Source organism: Lissotriton vulgaris, chromosome 3_1 (assembly GCF_964263255.1).
Source record: "Lissotriton vulgaris chromosome 3_1, aLisVul1.2, whole genome shotgun sequence".
Lineage (NCBI taxonomy): Eukaryota > Metazoa > Chordata > Amphibia > Caudata > Salamandridae > Lissotriton > Lissotriton vulgaris.
In genome coordinates, this window is record NC_141689.1 from 1,425,086,401 (window position 1) to 1,425,108,234 (window position 21,834).

At 44.3% G+C, this 21,834-nt stretch overlaps 1 protein-coding gene across 9 annotated transcripts in view; it reads right to left on the reverse strand.

The window, feature by feature from the left end:
- The window catches only part of YTHDC1 (YTH N6-methyladenosine RNA binding protein C1), a 143,710-nt gene that overhangs the window by 67,338 nt on the left and 54,538 nt on the right, over positions 1 to 21,834 (reverse strand). For all 9 annotated transcript variants that reach the window (XR_015309356.1, XM_086961910.1, XM_086961909.1 and 6 more), the window contains 4 exons: positions 18,328 to 18,407; positions 14,806 to 14,842; positions 13,374 to 13,413; positions 13,223 to 13,285 (listed from right to left, as the gene is read on the reverse strand). Coding sequence is in view for 8 of the 9 variants with exons in the window: in XM_086961910.1 (XP_086818036.1) it covers positions 13,223 to 13,285; positions 13,374 to 13,413; positions 14,806 to 14,842; positions 18,328 to 18,407 (220 nt within the window). In the remaining variant the exon portion in view is untranslated. The remainder of the gene's footprint in view (positions 1 to 13,222; positions 13,286 to 13,373; positions 13,414 to 14,805; positions 14,843 to 18,327; positions 18,408 to 21,834) is intronic.

Below are 21,834 nucleotides of genomic sequence, written 5' to 3' on the forward strand. Positions count from 1 at the left end.
AGCTTCTTCCGGATCTGCGCTAGCTGGCGCGGAAAAAAGAAGAACTGACGTCAGCGCGCATGGGCGCCGTCTAAGTACTCTGACGACGTCATCCCGGCGCTCACGACGCCGACGACGGACGCGGAGCCGCAGACGACGCCTACCGGCGTGCAGGGGTATTGCTACGCAAAAGTTTCCGGATCCAGTCTGACGCCTGGGGATATTCTAAGGTAAGGAATCTATCACTAACGTGTCTCTTTCAGATTCCTACGCTTCAGTTCAAGTTTATGTGTAGCCCTCAGATGTTCAACAGCATCCCTGTCTCTCGGGTGGTTAGATAGTGCCTTCTTAAGATCTTGTAGCGCGGACGTGCACGCTCTATCAAACCAACCTAACGTGGCCCGCTTAGTTATGCCCTTAGTAATGGTAAGTGATTTTTTAATTATAATACGAAGTTCCTCGAAATCAGCTATAATGCAACTTGGGGTGGCATCAACTTCGAGGCATTGAGATATCACTTTAGTACCAGCTCCCACAATTTTTCGTAGTAATTTATCAGATTTAGCTCCGCACCATTTGATCCGGATACCGTTTTGCCTACATGGGGTAATCTCATCTACAATCTTACCGACAAATTGGTTTTTAGGACCCCATTTGAGGATTGACATCGTTAAGGCGTTATGGTCGCTAATACCAAAATCCACGATAATCGGGACCGTACAGAGTGGAGCGATCTGTGTCGATATCAACAGGTAGTCAATAACAGATGCAATATTCCTCCCTGTGAAGGTCGGGACAATATTACCATCTTTATCCAGGGCGGGTTGGTGGATGTCCAGATCGTGCTTTAACAGGAGGGTATTAAGGGAGTCACAATAAGGAGTATGGGAGAAATGAGCCAGATTCTCCCCATTATCCCCATCAAACCCGCATGCGTTAGTGTAGGAATACGGACAGGATCTGATATTAAAGCCCCCCCCCCCCCCCGATAATATCTAATGGTTTGTGGGTATCATTACAGATTTTATTTATAGCTGATTCGAGTTAGTCTACAACAAGGGTACTTGTGGGGTCAAATGTGTTGTTATAATGATTGATCAGCAGGATGTTCCGGCCCCCACTATTTTCTAACTTCAGTATTTGGGAGTGTGAACCAACAGTGGAGTAAGATCTTACACGTACTGGGAAATGCACAGACGACAAAATCAACAGGCCACCTTTTGCCCTACCCATGCCAGATTCTTGTGCTGGGCAGTTATAGGAGACAAAGCCGTCATAGTGAATATCATTAGTAGACCAGGTCTCCTGTAGGCAGAGGATATCAAACCCTGAGATAGATTCCCTCCAGCCCAGGGCTGACACCCTCTGTCGCCACCCGGCAATATGCCAGCTCGCCATTAAATAACCTGAGGGACTAGATGTCAATACCGGTTCTGTGTGTACGGGGTTGGGAGAGGGGACTGTTCTAGCGCACCCAGCTTCTGACAAACCCGGGGTGGAGGGTGGATATCCGCCATCTCAGCATGCAGAGGGGGAACCAAGGGCAACATTTCTAGTGTTAAAGGAGTTACCAGACATTCATCCGGACATATGACATTGCCCGCGACTTCCCCGTCCACTATATCATTAACCATCTCAGGTGGAGGGGGCACTAGGATGCGTTTTTTCGGTAGTCAATCGACTCCCTCTAGGCCGCTATACCGGTTAGTCAGAAAAGGGATTGTACTGTGGGGTGTATTGGGGCGGCATAGCTGGTCTTGTTTCATAATATCTTTGTCTACCCCTCCGTTCAACCCTAGTCCAGTCATACCTTCCTTTGTAGTGGGTTGAAACAAGTTACTTACCTGTAACTTTAGTTCTCCAGTATTGGTAACTTTCATAGATTCCCATTGCTTGTATCATTCCCCGTCGTCGGAATGGGAGCCTCGGTAATAATAAATATATATATATATATAGATAAATACACCATAATAGGTGTAAAAAGGTAAAAAATTAGGCCTAGGCCTCATTATCTTTTGCAGCCTATTGCTGTCATTATGTAAAAGGACCCAAAGTCCCCTCAGCAACCAATCAGATCAGCCTCACCCTGTAGAACCTTCCTGAGCAAGCTCAGAGCCTCAGATTTTCGTAGCCGTTGCTTTGCCACATAATCACCTAGCCCTAAAGTGAGCTTTCCCAGGGGAGGCGGGTGGGCGCATGGGAATCTATGAAAGTTACCAATACTGGAGAACTAAAGTTACAGGTAAGTAACTTGTTTCTTACTCCAGTATTGGAACTTTCATAGATTCCCATTGCTTGTATCAGAGTAGATAGCAGTTAGCATACCTCAAACATTTCGTGTACAGCATAGAATCATTATACGCTACTGACATCACAGATTATAACAACTATAAAGCAGTACAAAGCATAATAAACGAAATGTTTGAAAAAACAGGAGGAGGGAAGAGAGGAAAGCTCACCTCTTATTGGAAGAGATTTCTCAGGACTGCCTGTCCTACAGCCGAATCCTCCTTTGCAGCCGCCTCCAGGCAGTAATGTCTCGTGAAGGAGTGCGTACTGCTCCAGGTGGCTGCTCTGCAAATGTCCTTTATGGATACTCCAGCAAACAGCGCCGCTGATGCTGAGACCGACCTTGTGGAATGTGCCTTCACCTGTCCTTGTAAAGGTTTGCCTGCCGCCTGGTGGCAGAACCGGATCGCACTAGTTATCCATCTTGATATCCCTTGTTTCGACAAAGGAGATCCTTTCCTTGGAGCTCCAAAAGCCACAAACAGTTGGGGTGTCTTTCGAAATCCAGCTGTGCGTTGTATATAGAATTTCAAACATCTCTGAACATCCAGAGAATGAAGTGTCCTCTCAGCCTGGGTTGAAGGCCGAGGAAAAAAAGATTTCAAAATCACTGGCTCGTTGAGATGAAAGTCTGTCGGTACCTTCGGAATGAACTTGGGGTTCATCCGTAGGATCACTGTATCATTCCTGAACTGTAAGAAGGGTTCCTTGATGGTTAAAGCCTGAAGCTCTCCTACTCTCCTTGCAGAGGTGAGTGCCAAAAGAAGCGCCACTTTCCATGATAGGAACTTCAGGTCCGCTTTATGTACTGGCTCAAATGGCGGTCTCATTAGCTGGGCCAGGACCACATTCAAGTGCCACACCGGAGGTGGGGGCCTAACTGGCGGGAACACTCTAAACAGTCCTTTCAGGAATTGTTTGATTACTCTCGCTGATAATAGAGAGGGACCCGATCTTGTTCTCCTATACCTGGAAATAGCTGCCAAGTGCACCTTGATAGAAGCATGAGCCAGACCTGCATGCGCCAACGAAAGAATATAAGGTAAGAGTTGATGCGGAGCTGACGAGAAAGGATGTACTTTTTCTCTCTGACACCACACATGGAACCTCTTCCATTTCGCTCTATATGTCTTATTAGTGCTAGGGGCTCGTGCCTGTGCCAAGATGGTCCTGCATTCTTCTGGAATGTTCAAATCCTTAAACTCTCTGTATTCAGGAGCCACGCCGCCAACTGCAGCGAGCTCGGGTTCGGGTGAAGAACCTGGCCGTTGTACATAGAGAGAAGTGTCAGTTTGGGTTGCAGATGAATGGGCGTTGTTTCTGATAGAAGAAGCAGCTCCGTGTACCAAAATTGGCGAGCCCAGGCAGGCGCTATTAGTATCATCCTGCACCTGTCCATCTTGAGTTTCTTGAGGACTCGAGGAATGAGGGGAAATGGCGGAAAGGCGTAAACAAACGCGCCTGACCAGGACATCAAAAGGGCATTCCCCAGTGACCCTCGATGGTGTTCCCTGCTTGCGTAACACCGGCATTTCTTGTTCTCCGGTGTTGCAAACAGGTCGATCGCTGGGGTCCCCCAACGGGAGAAGATGTCCCTGATCACTGCGTCTTCCAATTCCCACTCGTGCGAGACTGCTCTCAGTCGGCTTAGCGTATCCGCCCTCGTGTTGCACACTCCTGGAAGGTGTTCTGCTACGAGTGTGATGCCCTGCGCTATCGCCCATTTCCACAGCATTTGGGCTTCCTGTGAAAGCAGTGGCGATCTTGTGCCTCCCTGCTTGTTGACGTAATGCATTGCGGTGGTGTTGTCCGTCCGCACCAGGATTGCTGAATCTGTAATCCTTGGGAGGAAAGCCAACATTGCCAGCCGAATAGCTCTTAGCTCCAGAACGTTGATATGTAGATGACGTTCTTCCGGAGACCAGTGACCACTGACCTGGAGGTCTTGCATGACCGCTCCCCAACCTTGAAGAGAAGCGTCCGTGGTAATGACCTGAGGTGCCCTTGCAGCCTTGAAACTGAGTCCCACAGTGAGGTGAGATCTTTCCATCCACCATGAAACCGACCGTTTCATCCGCTGGGTTATCGTCACCCTGTCGTCGAACGAACCTTCCACCTGTCTCCACTGAAGGTCCAGCTCCTCCTGCAGGGGGCGCATTCGCAGTCTGCAATGCGGAATCAATTGAATACAGGATGCCATCGACCCTAGAAGAGATTTGTACATCCTGACTGTCATCCAACTTCTCCTTTGACAACGGGTGGCTGACGATATGAGTTTCATCTGTCTCTCTTCCGATGGGAAGGCCTTGCACTCCTGAGTATTGAGTATCGCTCCCAAGAACTTCACCGTACTTGCAGGCTGAAGAACTGATTTTCCCTTGTTGAGTTGTAAACCCAGATGAATAAAGAGGTTCAAGCACGTGTCCACTGCCTTTGATGCCTCTTGCAAGCTTGGGGCCTTCAGCAGCCAGTCGTCTAAGTACGGGAATACTTCCAGCGACTGTCTTCTCAGAAATGCCGCTACCGGTGCCAGCACCTTTGTGAATATCCGAGGAGCGGACTTTAGTCCAAATGGGAGCACCATGAACTGGAAGTGACTCTTGCCCACTGTAAAGCGAAGGAAACGTCTGTGAGCTGGATGGATCGGGATATGAAAATAGGCATCTTCCAGGTCTAAAGTTGCCATATAGTCGCCTGGGTTCAAGAGGCGCAATATGTCCTGGAGCGAAATCATCCGAAACGATAGCTTCGTGAGATAGGTGTTGAGCTCCCTCAAGTCCAGGATAGGACGCCACTTCTGTTTTGTTTTTCGGATCAGAAAAAATCTTGAATAGAAACCTTCTCCCCTTTGTGATAGGGGAACACGCTGGATCGCCCCTTTTTGAAGCATTTGTTGAGCTTCCTCTTGAAGAAGGTTCAGATGGTTGGAAGTAGCGGCGTGGGGAGCTCTTGTAGGTGGAAAGTCCTGGAATTCTAGAGTATGCCCATTTCGGATGATATTTAATACCCACTGATCCGATGTAATCTCTTCCCAGCTGCTCAGATGTTGTGATATCCTGCCGCCCACTGGAGACCCCAGAAGCGGAGGAACAGTTGGCAGAGTCGGGGGGCCGCTATTGACGCTTGCCAGCGTCCTTGCCCTGACGCCCCTGTCGTCCACGAGCGTTCTGGCGAGAGAAAGACTGGGATTGCGACTGCCGCTGATAGTATTGACTGCCGTACTGGGGCCTGTAAGACTGCGACTGCTGTGAATATCGCTGTTGCTGATAACCTCCTCTAGGTGAAGAGAAACCTCTTCCTCGTGCTCCACGGAACGGAGTCTTTCTATATTGCAGGTTCCCCAGAGCCCTTGCTGTCTCTGTGTCCTTCTTTATACCCTGTAGGGTATCGTCGACATGTTTCCCAAACAGCATGTCCCCGTCGAACGGCAAATCCAAAATCCTATTCTGGACCTCTGGCCTGAAGTATGTAGCTCTCAGCCATCCTTGTCGCCGAAGAACCGCTGCACTGCCTAGGGCACGGAAAGAGGTGGTGGCGATGTCCATAGCGCAGTCAATCAGTTCCGACGAGGAACGTTGTCCCTCTTCCAGAAGCTTCTGTGCTTCCGCTCTTTGGTCCTCCGCTAGCAGATTTACATAGTGAGCCACATCACTCCACATCTAGCGGTCGTACCTTGCTAGGATCGCCAAGGCATTCGCCGCTCTGACCAGCAAGCTAGCCATCGACGAAAAACGCTTCCCAGCGTTGTCCAACCTTCTACCCTCCTTATCCGGCGGCGTCGTGAGGGTGGCCGAAGGATTCCGCGACTTCTTCTGTGCCGCCTGCGATATGACCGAGTCAGGTCTAGGTTGTCCAATCAAACAGGCGGGACTGTCATCTGGAGCTTTATATTTCTTCTCCAAGCGCGGAAGAGTTGGAATGACCGTCGCTGGGGTCTGCATCACTTTCTTCCCCTCTTCCCATATGTGCTCCACAATGGGAATCGAGCGCACGGCCTTACGGTATGCCTCTTTGAAATCGTATAGAAAACAATCTGTAGATGTTGTCGGCATCGCTAACTTAAAGCGCGCTGTGGCTCTTTCCATCAGGCTGAAGAAACCTCCTACATCAGCCGGAGGGGAATCGACCGGGTCTGGCACTGGTGAAGCCGGATCCGGAGCAATATATTGGTTCCACTCACTTTCCTGGTCTTGAACTTGGTCTCGCCCCGTTTCATCCTCATCCGAGGTATCCACTTGGACCTGCGGAGGATATGCCCTCTCATGTTCCTCCTGTGTAGGCCGCACTGACTGCGCTGCCACCACCTGCGGTTGAACCTGTGCTTGACCTTCCACATGTTGCAACCCCTTCTTGCTCCTATACTCCTCCAGCATTGCCCTTAAGTCTGTCAAAAGACTCATAGGCATCGATACCACGCCCTGCTGTGGTTGGGTATCTTGGTATGCAACCTGTCTCTCTGGCCGCTGTTCCTTTTGATAATAATATTCCTCATCCAAATCCGAATCATGGTATTTCAGATTCAGTTGTGATGGACTGTAAGCGTCCCCATACATCTCATTTTCCTCTTCTGAGTAGTCATCTTCATCCAACAAAAGGGGTGGAGGTAATGATGGTACCTTCCTTGGAGAAGTCATATCTGGAGTTATCCTCCTCCTCCTGTTGTTTTCTGGCGCTCCTGTCGTCAACGGCGTTGAAAACAAATCCACCGTCTGAATCGTCGTCGACGGGACCGTCGACGAGAGTCCCCTCACCGTCGACGGCATCGTCGACGGAACCATCATCGTCGCCGGGTCCACCGTCAACGGGGTCGTCGACGGAACTGTCATCGTCGACGGGTCCATCGTCGACGGGCTCGTCGACGGAGCTGTCGTCGTCGACGGGCTCGTCGTCCTCGTCGACGGGATCGTCGTCATCGAAATTGCCACAGTCGACGGAATAGTCATCGTCGACGGGATGGTCTTCGTCGACGTGGTGGTAACCGTCGACGTGGTCATCGTCGACGACGCCGTCGTCGAACCGGTCTTCGTCGACGGAATCGACATCGAGGTCCTCGTCGACGCTCTCGTCGTCGTCCTCGTCGTCGTTGGGTGGCTCGTCGACGACTGAGGAGACAAAATCACCTCAGATGCTTTAGAGTCCTTTTTGACCCCTGTAGAGGCCTCTACAGTCGGTTTTTTGACGGACTTGGCTACTTTAACCTGGTGGGAAGGCCCAGCCGAGCTCTCCTCAGGTTTAGCCTTTTGCACCTGCAGTGCCTGCCTTTCCCTCTCCTTTCCACTCACGTGAGGAGATTCGATAGGCCCTGGCTTGCCAGACCTATCAGAGGTCACACGCACAGCCTTTAAGGGGGGTACAGTTGAAGTGTCCACAGACGATCCGCCCCTCTTCAAAGAAGTCTTTGACGATGTTGATCTGGCATCTTCCTCATCACCAGACACTACTTCCTCCCTCCTTTCCAACTTCCTGAGCCACAGAAGTAGCCGTCCTTCACGATCACGGAGGGTTTTAACAGACATTCTCCTGCATATACTACACTTATCGACATTGTGGTCTGGGTATAGACAGTAAATACAGTCTTGATGTTGATCCTCTGTATAAAGTCGTTTTTTGCCACAAGTGGCACAAGACCTGAAAAGGCTCTTCTTTTCCTTATCAGCCATGACTAAAGCTGAAAGAAATCCTTAAAGAAAACTGTTTAAACAGTACCTCAAGTTGAAGTTAGAGCAGAACTCTAAGGAGACTCCCTGTCACCAACGAAGCGGTAGAAAATCTGAGGCTCTGAGCTTGCTCAGGAAGGTTCTACAGGGTGAGGCTGATCTGATTGGTTGCTGAGGGGACTTTGGGTCCTTTTACATAATGACAGCAATAGGCTGCAAAAGATAATGAGGCCTAGGCCTAATTTTTTACCTTTTTACACCTATTATGGTGTATTTATCTATATATATATATATATTTATTATTACCGAGGCTCCCATTCCGACGACGGGGAATGATACAAGCAATGGGAATCTATGAAAGTTCCAATACTGGAGTAAACATTGTTAGGTGGGAACAAGGACACTGGGAGGGTCTGAATGGCCAAGTCAAAAGACCTATTAAATCCTGCACAAATATGGGATACCGTACGGGGGTCTCTGAAGCTGACCGTAATGCAGTCTCCATTAACCCCTTCAGTGCTGATGACAAAGCCAGCTCGTCATGGGTGTTACCTGCCCTGTGCTTATGACGAGCTGGCTTTGTCATGAACAATGGGATTTCAAAGGATCCAGCGGGAAAACCCATAGCACCCAAGGTGTTAATAGACTTGGCCGTCTTACCTATCCATGGTACCCTCCTTACCATAATGATTTCATTGTGGAGATGGGCCGGGAGGGGTCTGTTCCAATTGAGCCACTTAACGACTTTACCTTTCAAGGAGCTAAAGGTTTCGGTTTCCCCTGTTTCCAGGGGAGGAGCTCCAGCTAAAACTACCATATTGGTTAGCTTCCGGGGGGAGATCGGGCCGGCGTATTCTAAGGGCTCTAAGTTCTTTGGTTGGGGACCCTTGTATCCCATCGGCCATTGTTCCGGAGGGATTAGACCTACAGGGTTGGTGACCAGGGAGTTGATGTGAGGGTGCATTGTTATCCTAGCTAGGAGGTTGATGAACCATTGGGGGGCCTGTGCAGGGCAAATGGGGTGTTGGGTCACAGTTGCTGGTTGTGTGACTGGGATGGTGGGAACAGTTTGTAGGGTACTCGAGCTATTGGATTTAGTGGAGTTAGCTAGGATGGTGGCAGTGGCTTTCTCGATATTAGACAATCTAAGATCCAACCTTTCCAATTTGGCCTCTAAGGGAAATAGGATTAATTTAAATAGGGCGGCTATACTTTCGATAGAGACCTCTCTACTAGAGGGGGCTGTTTGCAGGGTGGTATGGGGAGGGGTGGGGTCGTGATGTAACTTGGCTGTTTTTGAAGACCTTCCAGCTTTTTTATCTTTCTTGTTATATGATCGTTTCCGTTTCATAATAGCCCCTTCCCTAACCCCTAGAATTAATAGAGCTCTCTTCATGAACAGAAACAGTGCTAACATTATTAGTATCAAGAACTTGGTTAATTTTGGGTAAAATTTTCACCAAAATGTCAAGGTCCACTGGTGGCAGATTAGCTGCACCAGGGGCGCGGGGGGGGGGGGGGGGGGTTGGTTAGCCAACACGGGAGTAGCATTGTCAACATGTCTCTCTGGTGTTTTGGCATTAGCCAATATCCCCAGGGATGATCTTTTGATAGACATCAATTCTTTGGACAGGCGTTTCTCGAGAATGTTGCACAAATTACTACTTGTGTAACGATATATGATAAATTCCTTATCTTAGAATATCCCCAGGCGTCAGACTGGATCCGGAAACTTTTGCGTAGCAGTACCCTTGCGCGTCGGTAGGCGTCTGCGGCTCCGCGTCCGTCGTCGGCACCGTGATGACGTCGGAGTACTTAGACACTGCCTCCGCGTGCTGACGTCAGTTCCTAGACACAGCTTTTCCGCGCCAGAAGCGCAGAGCCATGCCAAAAACCAACACTGGTGCCATGAAACTAGGGCCCTGAAAGGGGATGACCTTAACCCTAGATATCGGTTCGCAGAACGGGGAGGATGGGTGGGTGGGTCGGTAAGGATTCTATCACTAACTAATGTCTCTTACAGATATATCGTTACACAATTAGTAACTTGTGCATCTGAAAGAGACACGTTTGTGATAGATTCCTTACCTTAGAATAGATACCCCAGCAATACCAACCCCGTGGTGGTGGGTCTGCGAATCAATAATCACACCAGAAAGTCCTGGAGGACGGAACGGCCAAAGAAGTCATCCCTCCGGACTTGGCTGTCCAGGAAGTAGTGTCTTGCAAACGTGTGCAGCGAGGCCCACGTAGCTGCCTAGCAAATGTCCTGCAAGGGCACCCCCCGGCCCAGGGCAGTTGTAGTCGCCTAGGCCCAAGTAGAATGAGCCCGCAGTCCAACAGGGGGCTCCTTTTTGGCCAAGGAGTAGCATGCCTGGATACACAAGATGATCCACCGCGAGATGGTCCGCTTGTGCACCGCCTTTCCCTTCATTGCGCCCACGTAACCAACAAAGAGTTGGTCATCCACCGGAACTGGCGTGTGCGTTCCAGATAATAGGAGAGCGCACGTTTTGGGTCCAGACGGTGGAGCCTCTCTTCCTCTTTCGAGGGAGGCGGAAAGAAGGTGGGCAAGGTAATGGACTGCCCAATGTGGAATGCTGTGACAACCTTGGGCAGGAAAGAGGTTCTCGTCAGCAACACAACCTTGTCCGGATGGACAGAGAGGAAAGGAGGTGTAGAAGAAAGAGCCTGGAGCTCACTCACTCTCCTGGCAGAGGTGATGGCCACCAGGAAAGCAGTCTTCAAAGTAAGAAGACGGAGACAACAGTTATGGAGCGGCTCAAAGGGAGCACACATTAGATAAGTACAAGATTCAAGTCCCACTGGGGCATCACAAAGGGAACAGGAGGGAAGATATGAGTGATGCCCTTCAAGAATCTGTTGACAATGGGGGACTTGAACAAAGAAGGCTGATCAGGTAGCCTTAGGAAGGCAGAAAGGGCAGAAAGGTAGCCATTGAGAGTGCCCAGAGCAGAGCCCTGCTGGGCAAGAGAAAGAATGAAGAGAAGAACCTCAGAGAGAGGATCCACAGCCTTTCCTGTGCATCATACCACAAATATGTTCCACCTGCAGGCGTATACCGACTTTGTGGAGGGACACCTGGCTGCCAGAATGACATCACAGACTTCGGGAGGCAAGTCAAATGGCCTCAACTGCCGCCACCTGTTGCTGCCTTTTAGTAACTTTTGAGGAAATCATTTTTTTGTTAAAATTAGCAGATTAAGCGGCAGATGATGGATTATGTGGCAAATGCGGCAAATCTATAATATGCTAAAATCGCTGTGGCCCCACAATCACAATTCCAGTGGACCTTGGTATAATAGCTGTAATGCATGGGCTGCAAATTTATTGCAGAGCATTAGAGGAAACCCATACTATATTTCTTGGGATGCTGATAGCTTGGCATTTACAGCTGCATGCAACTGGAGGTAGCTGAACATCATTCATAATAATTAAAACATACGTACGTTTTTTAGGTCTCTAACCGTTAGGTAGCTACATATATAATGTCGAGCTGCTTTAGTGAATAATAAATACATGCACTATAATAAATTATGAAACCTCCATGCAAAAGTCTGTGTGAAACCGGAGAGCCACATAATTAAATTGTGGTTGGTGCAGTGGAGAATAGTGATTTATGTATTTTTCGTGCTATGAAGCAACTGCCTTTTGACAGAAAGCACTGTGAATATGTAAGTCTTTATTTTATACTTGCATTACACACAGTATAAACTTCCAAAATATAGGGGCTTATTTATAAGCCCCTTGTGCTGCCGGTGTCATTTTTTATGATGCTCTGGTTGCACAAAGTGCAGACGCATATCTACGAGGCCACGCAAATTCACTTTGCGTGGCTTTTCAAGGCCTCCTAGATATGGTATAAAGCAACGCAGCCCAAGGTCAATGCGTTGCCTCACACTGCGTAAGGGGGGTTTCTATGGGTTTTGACATTCCCAGATTTACAACAAATCTGTAAATCTGAGGATGCATCACAACTGTACGCTGCCCCAGGGGATGCGTAACAAGTAGAAGTATCTTTAGTTCGCTTTAATTGTTTTCAAAAGCCTCCATGGGTTCTTTATGTGCAGAAAGGACTGCCTTCTTGCAACAACAACAAAAAATCCTGCCAATAATGCAGACACCCTTGCACCATGGTGCAAGAGAGTCTGCATTGGTGCTACGCACCAAATTGTGTGTCGGCAGAAAGGACAGGGGAGCACAGTACTTATAAATCTATTCTATTCCTGCTCTTTCAAATTGGCATAGGGCAGTGCAGCAAAAAATACTTGCGGAGCTGCCCTACACCATTTCATTGTAAATGAGGCCCATAGATTAATAATATTCAGACCCTATGTAATGCAATTTTTTTTACATAACTGTCACTTCAACAAATTCTCAGGGATAGTAAGCACTATGTAAATACGACAATCTCTTAATCTCCCCGGGTCCAACAATAAAAAAATGAGGAATGTGTCCTCATGTAATGCAATTGGTGCTTTGTAAAGTGCTCCGATACCCGATTCGGGTCAAGTTTGCGATATATAAAACTGTAAAATAAATATTAAAAGCAAGCACTTCACAACTCAGTTTAATCTGTGCTCTACCACTCAAAAAAGTCAAGTGTTTTGATCAATTGAATGCAACTGCACTCTCCTGAGAAATCAAAGCCAGGCAGACATCTGAACACACCTTTTTGACAGTGTGCTGCTAGTTAATCTGCAAATCCATTACATTTGCAGATTAACTCATTGCACACATGTGCATTTATTACACAGGCCAGCAACACACTGGTAGAAAGGTGTCTTTAGCTGACTACGATTCCCCAGCACAGGAGATTCCTGGAATTAACTGTCTAGGCTGTTTTATCAAATCAAGAGCGCAACCCCCTTCCCCTGCCTCCACAGCCCCCCTGGGGGTTACGGCCCACAGAGTGAAGTTTACCAGTAAGCAAACTAACCATGAAACCTCACAATGTGCTGCTCAGAATCACATATCAATTGTGGAAGACTAGTAAAGCTGAAGCCCACGCTGATGGTGTGAATGCACTACTGGAGCAGACATTTGTTAACACCTAATATATCGCGAGTGCAGGTCGCTGCCCTCAGCCACGCCCACTCTTACGTTTTATTGGCATCAACCCCAGTATTGACGCCAAGAGCATGTTCGATATGGCTTTGTAATCAATTCTAGGAGGAACACAATTTCAACCTGAAAAATACTCTAATTAACAGACACACTGTAGAGTCAAAATCCTCTGATGCAGAAGTGAAATTATTCAGGATTATAATACGCACCATTCCTTGCCAAGGTGGAGGTGGTCCCATGTTCTGAAATTCCCTCACATAATCATTGTAAGACTAAAATGCAAACAGATGAAGTTCAGTACAATAGAAGAGCAACGCAATGAAAACACTGCACAATTGACATTTGAAGCCTATGTCTTACCCCATTCAGGAACACATCTCGTCGTACTCCAGTAAATCGTCTGTAGAGAATAAGAAATTTTAATTAAAGGTGTGCAACTGTCAATAGAACCCTAGCTGTAATTAATTTAATTTAATTTGGACTTCTGTCCACCACCACCATGCAAGCCAAATGATCTTAAGGAAGATACTGTTTGTAGACCTTAATTTTACTTTGCCTCATTCTGACACTTTACATTTAGGGAGCTACACTCTGCCTGAGAATTCAAGGCAGATCAAAATCCCTTTCTATGCTGAGCTCTGATACTACAGACAGAAGAAACATCACTACATAACTTGTTTATAATAATCCCTTCAATTCTCTGTGAGGCACTTTTTGAGCCTTTTCAGATTGGTTTCAAATCAAAACAGTATTTGTAATAGCCCTGACGTGCTGAAATAGTCCCATTTGCTTTTGCTCATCACATAGCAGCGCTGAATGATTGTCGATCTAGACAATACAAATGATGACAGAGCTCATAGTGGACCTGCCACAGCTCCCCAAATAGGGAAACTCAAAATTTCTAGGCCTTCATAACTTCACTTTAGTAGAGACCTCCAACCACCACTGTATTTCCTGGACTCTGACACCGTATTTCCAAATTAGGTATCGAGATGTATGTTCCCCACCTATTTTTGGACTCAGATGCATGAGAACTTTGAAGAGAGACTTGTTTTTGTGCAACATTGCACAGGTCAACAATATCTCTAGGACCAAGTGTCAACTGAAATTCATAGCATACTCATCATATGACCGTAGACACAATTAAATCATGCATGAGCAACCCAATGAATGAATTTGCAAAGAAGACACTAAGGCCATCTGGGAAACACAAAACAAAGAGGATGCGCTGTATTTTAAAGAGTGAACGAAGACTTAACAGATTTGATTCAGAAGAACAGACTTCTAAAATAAATAAGGCCACATTTTTCAACCCTGACCACTGGAAGAAAAGACTGGTGTCTTCGCAGTGTTCAGACTAGCAGATTCGTCATTTATCCCCTCTGCAATCCTCCAGCTGTCCTCCAGTGTAGACCCGTCAATATGCCGGAGACGTCGATCTTCTCAAGTTTTACATATTCCTTTACTGCTAAAATGGGTTCCCCACTATGTGCTTTACTAATTCCCTCACACTGCTTGAATTTGCAGCATATGTCACATTTCCATCTGTCTATTTCAACCACTGTGGATAGTTAGGAGTAATTCTAACTTATGTACTTTCTTTTCCTTCTCCATTAAGAAAATGTTCACAGCTCTCCTTGCCACCAAGTTTCACATGATTGGTAATTTACAAATGTATCCTTTTTTCACAAAGTATACATTTTACTCATTTGTACAATACATTAACACATATTAAATAATACATTCAAATATTAACTAGACTACATTCCTGAATCAATTAAACATTACTTACCTATCTACTTCTTGATAGCGTGGATCCTTGACATACCCTGTTCAAATATTAAGCAGGTTTGAAAATTAACAATGCCATGCCACTTTCAACAAATCAATTTTAAATTCCAAGAAAGTACGCCATTTTCCCTATGGGGTGACTGGCTATATGCCTTTCTGAAAAATCTGAATGCCAGTGAAACATGTATATTTGCTTTGCATTGATGTGCAGTTATTTAGCTGTCCGTTTAAACTGCAAGATATCTTATGGGGAACATAGACATGGCCCTGCCATTTATTACCATGCAGCGTTACTTTTGCAAATTATATATTCTCAACTATACCCTCTTTAAGGTAGAATGCACTTCACATATCTGTTTATTCCTTTAACATAAGAAAACCATGATGCTTTTTAAACACTTACAAGGGTGCTCCTTCCAGATGCTTGAAAGGCTTCACTCACATTAATTTTATTCTGCTGTTCAGTATCTAAAATAATGTAGCAGATTAAATGCACTAACATCGAAGGATAATCTGCAGACCTTATGACCAACTGTTCATTCTCTGCATGCCTTACAGCCGTTCTTTAACCCCCAACAAGAAAGATGGCATCCCAACTAGGATGCAACGGAAGGTATTTAATTCAATAGCTGTACTGGTGATTGACAACGTGATCCTTAAAAAAAACCCACCTATCTACATTACCTAAAAATTTCCAGCCCAGAAATCAAAAGTACAGGAGATTTTGACTCTTGGTGGACGAGCTTAAAGATTCAGCACAAGCAACTGCTTATGGGTCCCACCCAAAATGACTGAAGGTATACAACTTTTCCTTTTAATAGTTATTAGTACCTTTATATATTCTTCTACCCTGAAGGCGTATCAAGTCATAACTGACACATTTGAAAAGAGGTGCAACAAACAGGAGTAATTCCTAACCAGTTATGTGCTCAACTAATCAAGCATACAGACTGTCATCCGGGTTCAGATGACAGTTTATTGCAAACTTATTCAAAGATCAAGTAGACACCATGCCAATCATCTCCTGCAAAAGCTATCCATAAAGGCAGTGCAGAGCCAATATGCCCCTTGTACAGTTTATTAATACATGGCTATCCATGTGGAAATCGACTTATGGCCAGTCTTTGCAACATGTCTCCACTCCCCTAGACTGTCAATCAGAAGGCTGCCCAATGAATACATTTCAATAAAAATCCAATAGCACCGTAAGAAGGAAATATGGTTTAATCTAGCAAAATCTAAGTCACTTTGACCCTGGAAAACAAAGTGAATAGCAAACATGCAAATAAAACTGTTTCCTACAGACAGTTACTTTCTTCACAAGTTTTGTAGATCTTAAAGGTATGATAAGTGACAGGTCATAGCCTCTGAATAGGCTCAAAAGACAATGGCAACAAATGAACCAGCATTAAGATGATGTTCTACTGTGATTTCAGTCACAGGAGGAAAAGCATTTACCACTAATGGCATTGAACAAAAGGCTCATCACATTTCCTCAAAGTATGAACACACCAGCAGATATGGTGACAACAAAAATTGCCATTTATGGCGATCTTAATATTCAAATTTTATTACAATTTGCATGATCTGTTTTCTTCTTTTAATGTTTTTCCTGCAAAGGACTATGTCAAGGGTTCACACTGGCAAACACTCCATAGCAAGTTGTTGAAATGGATCTACAAGTTCAATCGCACTAGCTGCAAAGCCTCTACTATTAGCTTTCTCCTGGCATCCACAAACCTCAACATAAATATCGGGAGGAGGTGGAAAATCATGAGATAGTAATGCCCGGACACCAGGATCACATCTCCTGAAACCATTCACTCACAAGGAGCGGCTTTGCCAAATTAGCAGCCTTAACATGAAGGTCCACTGGAGATTGGCCAATGCAAATGCAACAGTGCTTTCCTGAATATGTGCAAAGAAAATATTCTCCCACACTAGCAGAGACACTGAATGCATGGCAGTGGTATGGGCTTTCACCAAAAAGCTGTCTGCTTTGCACCAGGGTAGCAAAGAGATTAGTCAATCTGGTCACCGAAAGCTAAAACTGATGTGGGGGTTGCCTTTCGGTTTCAAACCCAAGGCATCTGGCATACAACTATTCCAGAAGCTGCTCCCGATCTATTAAAAAGGAATCTGCTCCCGATCTATTAAAAAGGAATCTATCACTACCCCAAACCTCACATTGTTCAAGTAATGGTGTTTTTTATCAGGATCTTGGTCTGCATGTACCTACATCTCCACAAATATTGTGCCTATTCAGCCTGGCTGTCATTAAATAGGTCAACTACCTTTGATGTTGTGACAAATGACTTAAGTAATTACTGCAGAATCCTCATGACTTGTGTTTTTGTCCCAAAAATAAATTCTAAATTTGGGAGGCCTGTTAGGCAGCATTCCTTGTATTCTGTACACGTCATTTTAGCTAAGGATACTGTGCGTGGTTTAGAGCTGACCAATGGAACAAGATCAAAAAGATAATCCCATTGCTTGCAAAAAGCAATATACCAAGAGGTGGTGACAATGGAAACAACACTATTCTTAGCAGTGATGAGTGTCCTATGCACATATTAGTGTCCCTTGTTCAACGTGAAGCAACAGCCTCTGACTGGTCAAGGCAGTTATTAAGTGAATGAACATCCACTGTAACTATTATGGGATGAGAGGTCAGTCTTGACAAATTAAACTATATCCAGCTCTGAAAAAACGGGATTAATATTTTTTAAGAGAAACAAACCCAAACTGAATGGGGATTATTTCCTCGATTTCATTAAAGCAATCACTTATTTTACCGTCAAATTCTTTAAACTATCCCCAAAGTCCATGTCAACCAACTGCACTAATAAACAGAGATACATTGGACAGTTGAAGATCAATGTGAACTCCGAGATCTGGAGGTAGGCAATAATAAATGCATTGTAGTGAACATGTGATTTTTTTTTATCCCAGCACACCATAAGTTTGAGTGGACCCTAAATGTATAGCATAATCCAGCTAAACTCAAGGGACTGAGCAGGTAGCAATCCTTATATCAACCAAATTAATGATTAGGTGAGAACAAGCAGTTAAACACCCAAAACATGTGGCAAGGTTTGAGGTTGGATCAAGGACTGAAAGAAAGGATGAAATACTGTCGAGTCGGCGGCAATAAAGTTAATTAAGTCCAATGATCTTTAGATAAGGAGGCTAAGAAAGGGGCCAAGTTTCACTGGCTTAAATCCATTCACAGCTTTTCTGTAGCAGAGTGAAAGCAAAGTAAATGGATTGCATCTCCCCACGTCAGAATCAAATCCATTCCCACAAACATCTAAAATAGGATAGTTTAAAATCAATGAAGATGTAGCCATGTTTGGCTAAATATCATTTTAGAAATTCATCATCACTAACTCAATTCAACATGATCTCGAGAAAGGCAATTATACAGTAAAGCATGGCAAAAAAATATCCCCCACATACACAATGAATCTACTCAAATCATGCTTTTTAAACATGTTATCTTCATAATTATAAAGATATTAACCTGGCCTCTGATGAAAGTCAGGGGGATAGTCAATCCTTGGTTTCTTTCGGTTATGGATATCGTACTCTTCGGGTCGATGCCTATATAAATTAGACATTGGAAGTGAGCCTGTGCATAAATAGTTTCACAATACATAAAAAGACACCACCTATTGTAATAACCCACACAATGAATACAGGGTTTGCTACGCTGCTCTTTCAGCATATTTCATGCCAGGTTCTTCCTCAAAGTGTTTACAATGTTAACAAAAAGTATCTTTTCTACTAAGCATATTTTGAGATCTTTTATCACATAGGAGTCTTAAGTCATTCAAACTCAGAATAAGTCAACAATAATGCCACATGTTAAATGTTTCCATTAACAATTTAAAAACTTTAATGGATTGTAATCCCAGAGATTTTCAGCAAAGGGCTTTCCAGCAAAGTGCAAATTCTAACAAATTATCAGGCAAATATTATTCAAAGGAATGACGCAGAGAGGATCACACGATAAACTGATGGAGTAGACAAAAAAAACTTGTCATACACTAAAAGCATGCCTTCTAATCATATTCAAATTGTACACACTGAAGTATTTCTGAAATGTATTCCTAGTCTTCTTGCAAAGAACTGTCATTTGACCAACATATACCTGCTGAATTAAAGTGTACTCAGTCAATCTCTAGACATAATCGCCTCAACTACAAAAATCAACGAGCAATGTTTTGACAATAACATTCAAATACCAGTCTCCAAAATGCGAGGACTGATTTTGGAATAGTAAATCTTTTAAGCAGAACACTGTGGAATAGGCTTATTATTTTGTTGGTATTTCTCAAGAATTACGACCTAGAATCAGTTACCTGTGGAGAAAGTGCTACCTGCGGAAATTAACCAATTTGTCAAAATCAATACTTGTTGTACCACCTAAACTAGTTCATTCTGCTTCCAACTTAAAGCAGTTCTCTCAGTGTCACATCCAGGTAGAACTATACGATCACCTATATCGCTATGAAACACACTTAGAAGCTATGCTGTGATTATTTAAAACAGTGTGTCACTTAGGAAATCGTTGTAGCCCCAAAAAAAAGCGGGGAGCATTCAAATGCATTTACTCTGTGTATTGGGACTCTTCCTCTATGAAATTTTGATCTCATTCTAACAGAACTACACTGCGAAAATAAATGCAATTTATAACTTAAAGTTAAACCATGCACTACATTTGCAGACTGACTGTGCTATCTTTATGTATAGATCTTGCTAGGGAGATGACCTCAAAGAAGGAGGTAATGGTACAATAGCAACTGCAGTCATCGAAACAAGTTTAAAAAGGCAAACAGTGATTAATACTAGGAACTAAGTACAGATTATGAAGCACTACTTGTACATTTAGATTTACAATTTACCAGAGAAATAAGAAAACCACATTACTGTCTAATACCACATGCTGTTCTCCAGGCACATTACTAACTATTCAGACACTTTCAAACAACCACCAACGTGCATGCAAATCTAATCAGATTGCCTCATGTGGGTTTGTGGAAAGCTAGTCTGGTGGCTTAGTGAATTAATGCAACCACTGTAGGGGGCCTGTGTTAGAACTCATGGTCACAGATTCAAACCCTGGTGGGTCCACGCAGCCTTTCATCCTTCTGATGGCGATAAAGAGTACCATTGAGCTGGGTAACAAACACCTATTATTCAGTGCCAAGATATCCTTGGGTGAATGTGCGCTTTACAAATGCACGTTCTGTTATGTTAACTAGATACAAAGAACTCTAGCAATCACATACATTTTTGGCAAAAAAGCATATACTTGTTTTGATTTGGCCAATTGCTTAATTGTGGGAATCAACGTAGCTAAAGTACTCAGCTAATGCAATAGCAGTATCTTATGAACAAAGACCAACTCTCGAGCTAAACACCTATTTGTTGCAAAATGTAGGTTTTAAAGTATTTCAGTATTGCACTGTCACTGCAAAACACTTTGCTGAATTGACTGGACAAGTTAATGTGTTAACTGGGTGACTAAGTTTTACAGAAAATATGACAGGAGAAAATAATTTGAACACTATGTAAGGGTAGATTTAAGAAAACTTATTCCAACTTGCATTCAAACAAATGTTATGCAGCAATCCTTTCTACTTTGTTATGGAGGTTTTATTTATGTGTGTAAGAAGAGTAAAGAAATAAATACTGGGCGTTCATACAGTTACATCCTGCAATAAAAAAACGTGTGGCATTTCGGTCTAGAACCGTTTTTGAATGGCTACCAGTGCTACTGATTAAAGGCTCCCCTGTGATAAAGGACTTCAATGAACATGATAATTCGGTACATGCCTAGTGAAAACTGACTATACTCTGAATGAACTGAACACTAGATCAAGCTAATGCAGGTTATTAATTTGGTTGCATGGCTGACATTAGATTCCCTCCTCCCCACACAAATGCCAACTGCACCCAAGAAATTTATTTAGCCGACTTAATAATCAGAAGATACAAAGCAGAGGCATTAATATCAGTTCAGATTAAGAGAATAAAAGCTGGTGTAAAGAAGAAACATACCGCTTTCCTGTTGATTTGAGAGTGCACTTACGACCGGTATAAAATATGACAGTAAAAGTTCATTAAAAAGTCCAACTAATGGTTTTAAGCTGTAAGCCTTGCATAAAGGGAGGCCCCAGAAGGCTCGAGGTGTGGTGGTGTTTAAGTATATTTTGCAGTCCATTGCAAAACAAGGTGAAAAAACTTCATGTGAAAATACTTTTGTGCTGTGGAAAACCTGTTAGCTTAAAACGTCAAGACATCTTGGTGCTCAGTCCATATTAGGGGGCTATGACAGGTTTCCTCCTACCTTTCAAAGTCCTTTTTTAGCTCAAAGAAATTGGGGTTCTTGTGCCGCTTTTTTTTTTTTAAACCTACCACCGACATATCCATGAATTGGAAACTTAACCCAAGGCTGCATCTCGTCAAACCACATAAGCAACAGTCTTTAGCATAAGAATTATCTGAATTCAAAATGGCTACAAGGGAAGGGCTTGGATGAAAGGCTTAGCAGTTCTTGTAAGACTTCTCCAATTCTGCATGTTTAACCCCCATTTTGCAGGTCAAAGCTGTTAAGTTCATAATGCAGTGATCAATCACCGTGTCGATCCTCTAACTCAGTCCACAGGCACTGACAGCATCTGGAAGGGTCGTACAGACACAGCAACAGACATTCTTTTTGGTTTGTTGCCGGGTCTCCATGGCCTACTTGACCACCTCTGGGAAAAACCTATTCTTTTCAGAAGCTCAGCAAGATGTGTGTATTCACTGTTGCAACCCGCTTTGAGAACATTTGGAAATAGGTTTAAACACATCACGGTGAAACTATTTTCAACAGTCCCAATAATGCTCCTCTTGAATACAAAATAACTTTAAAAAAATGCTCCCCAATACGAGGCATCATCTTCTGTAAAATTATTAGAGATCCTTTATATAAGTCCCAAATCTGATTAGGGTATTCCAGTGATACACCTGAAAAAAAAGG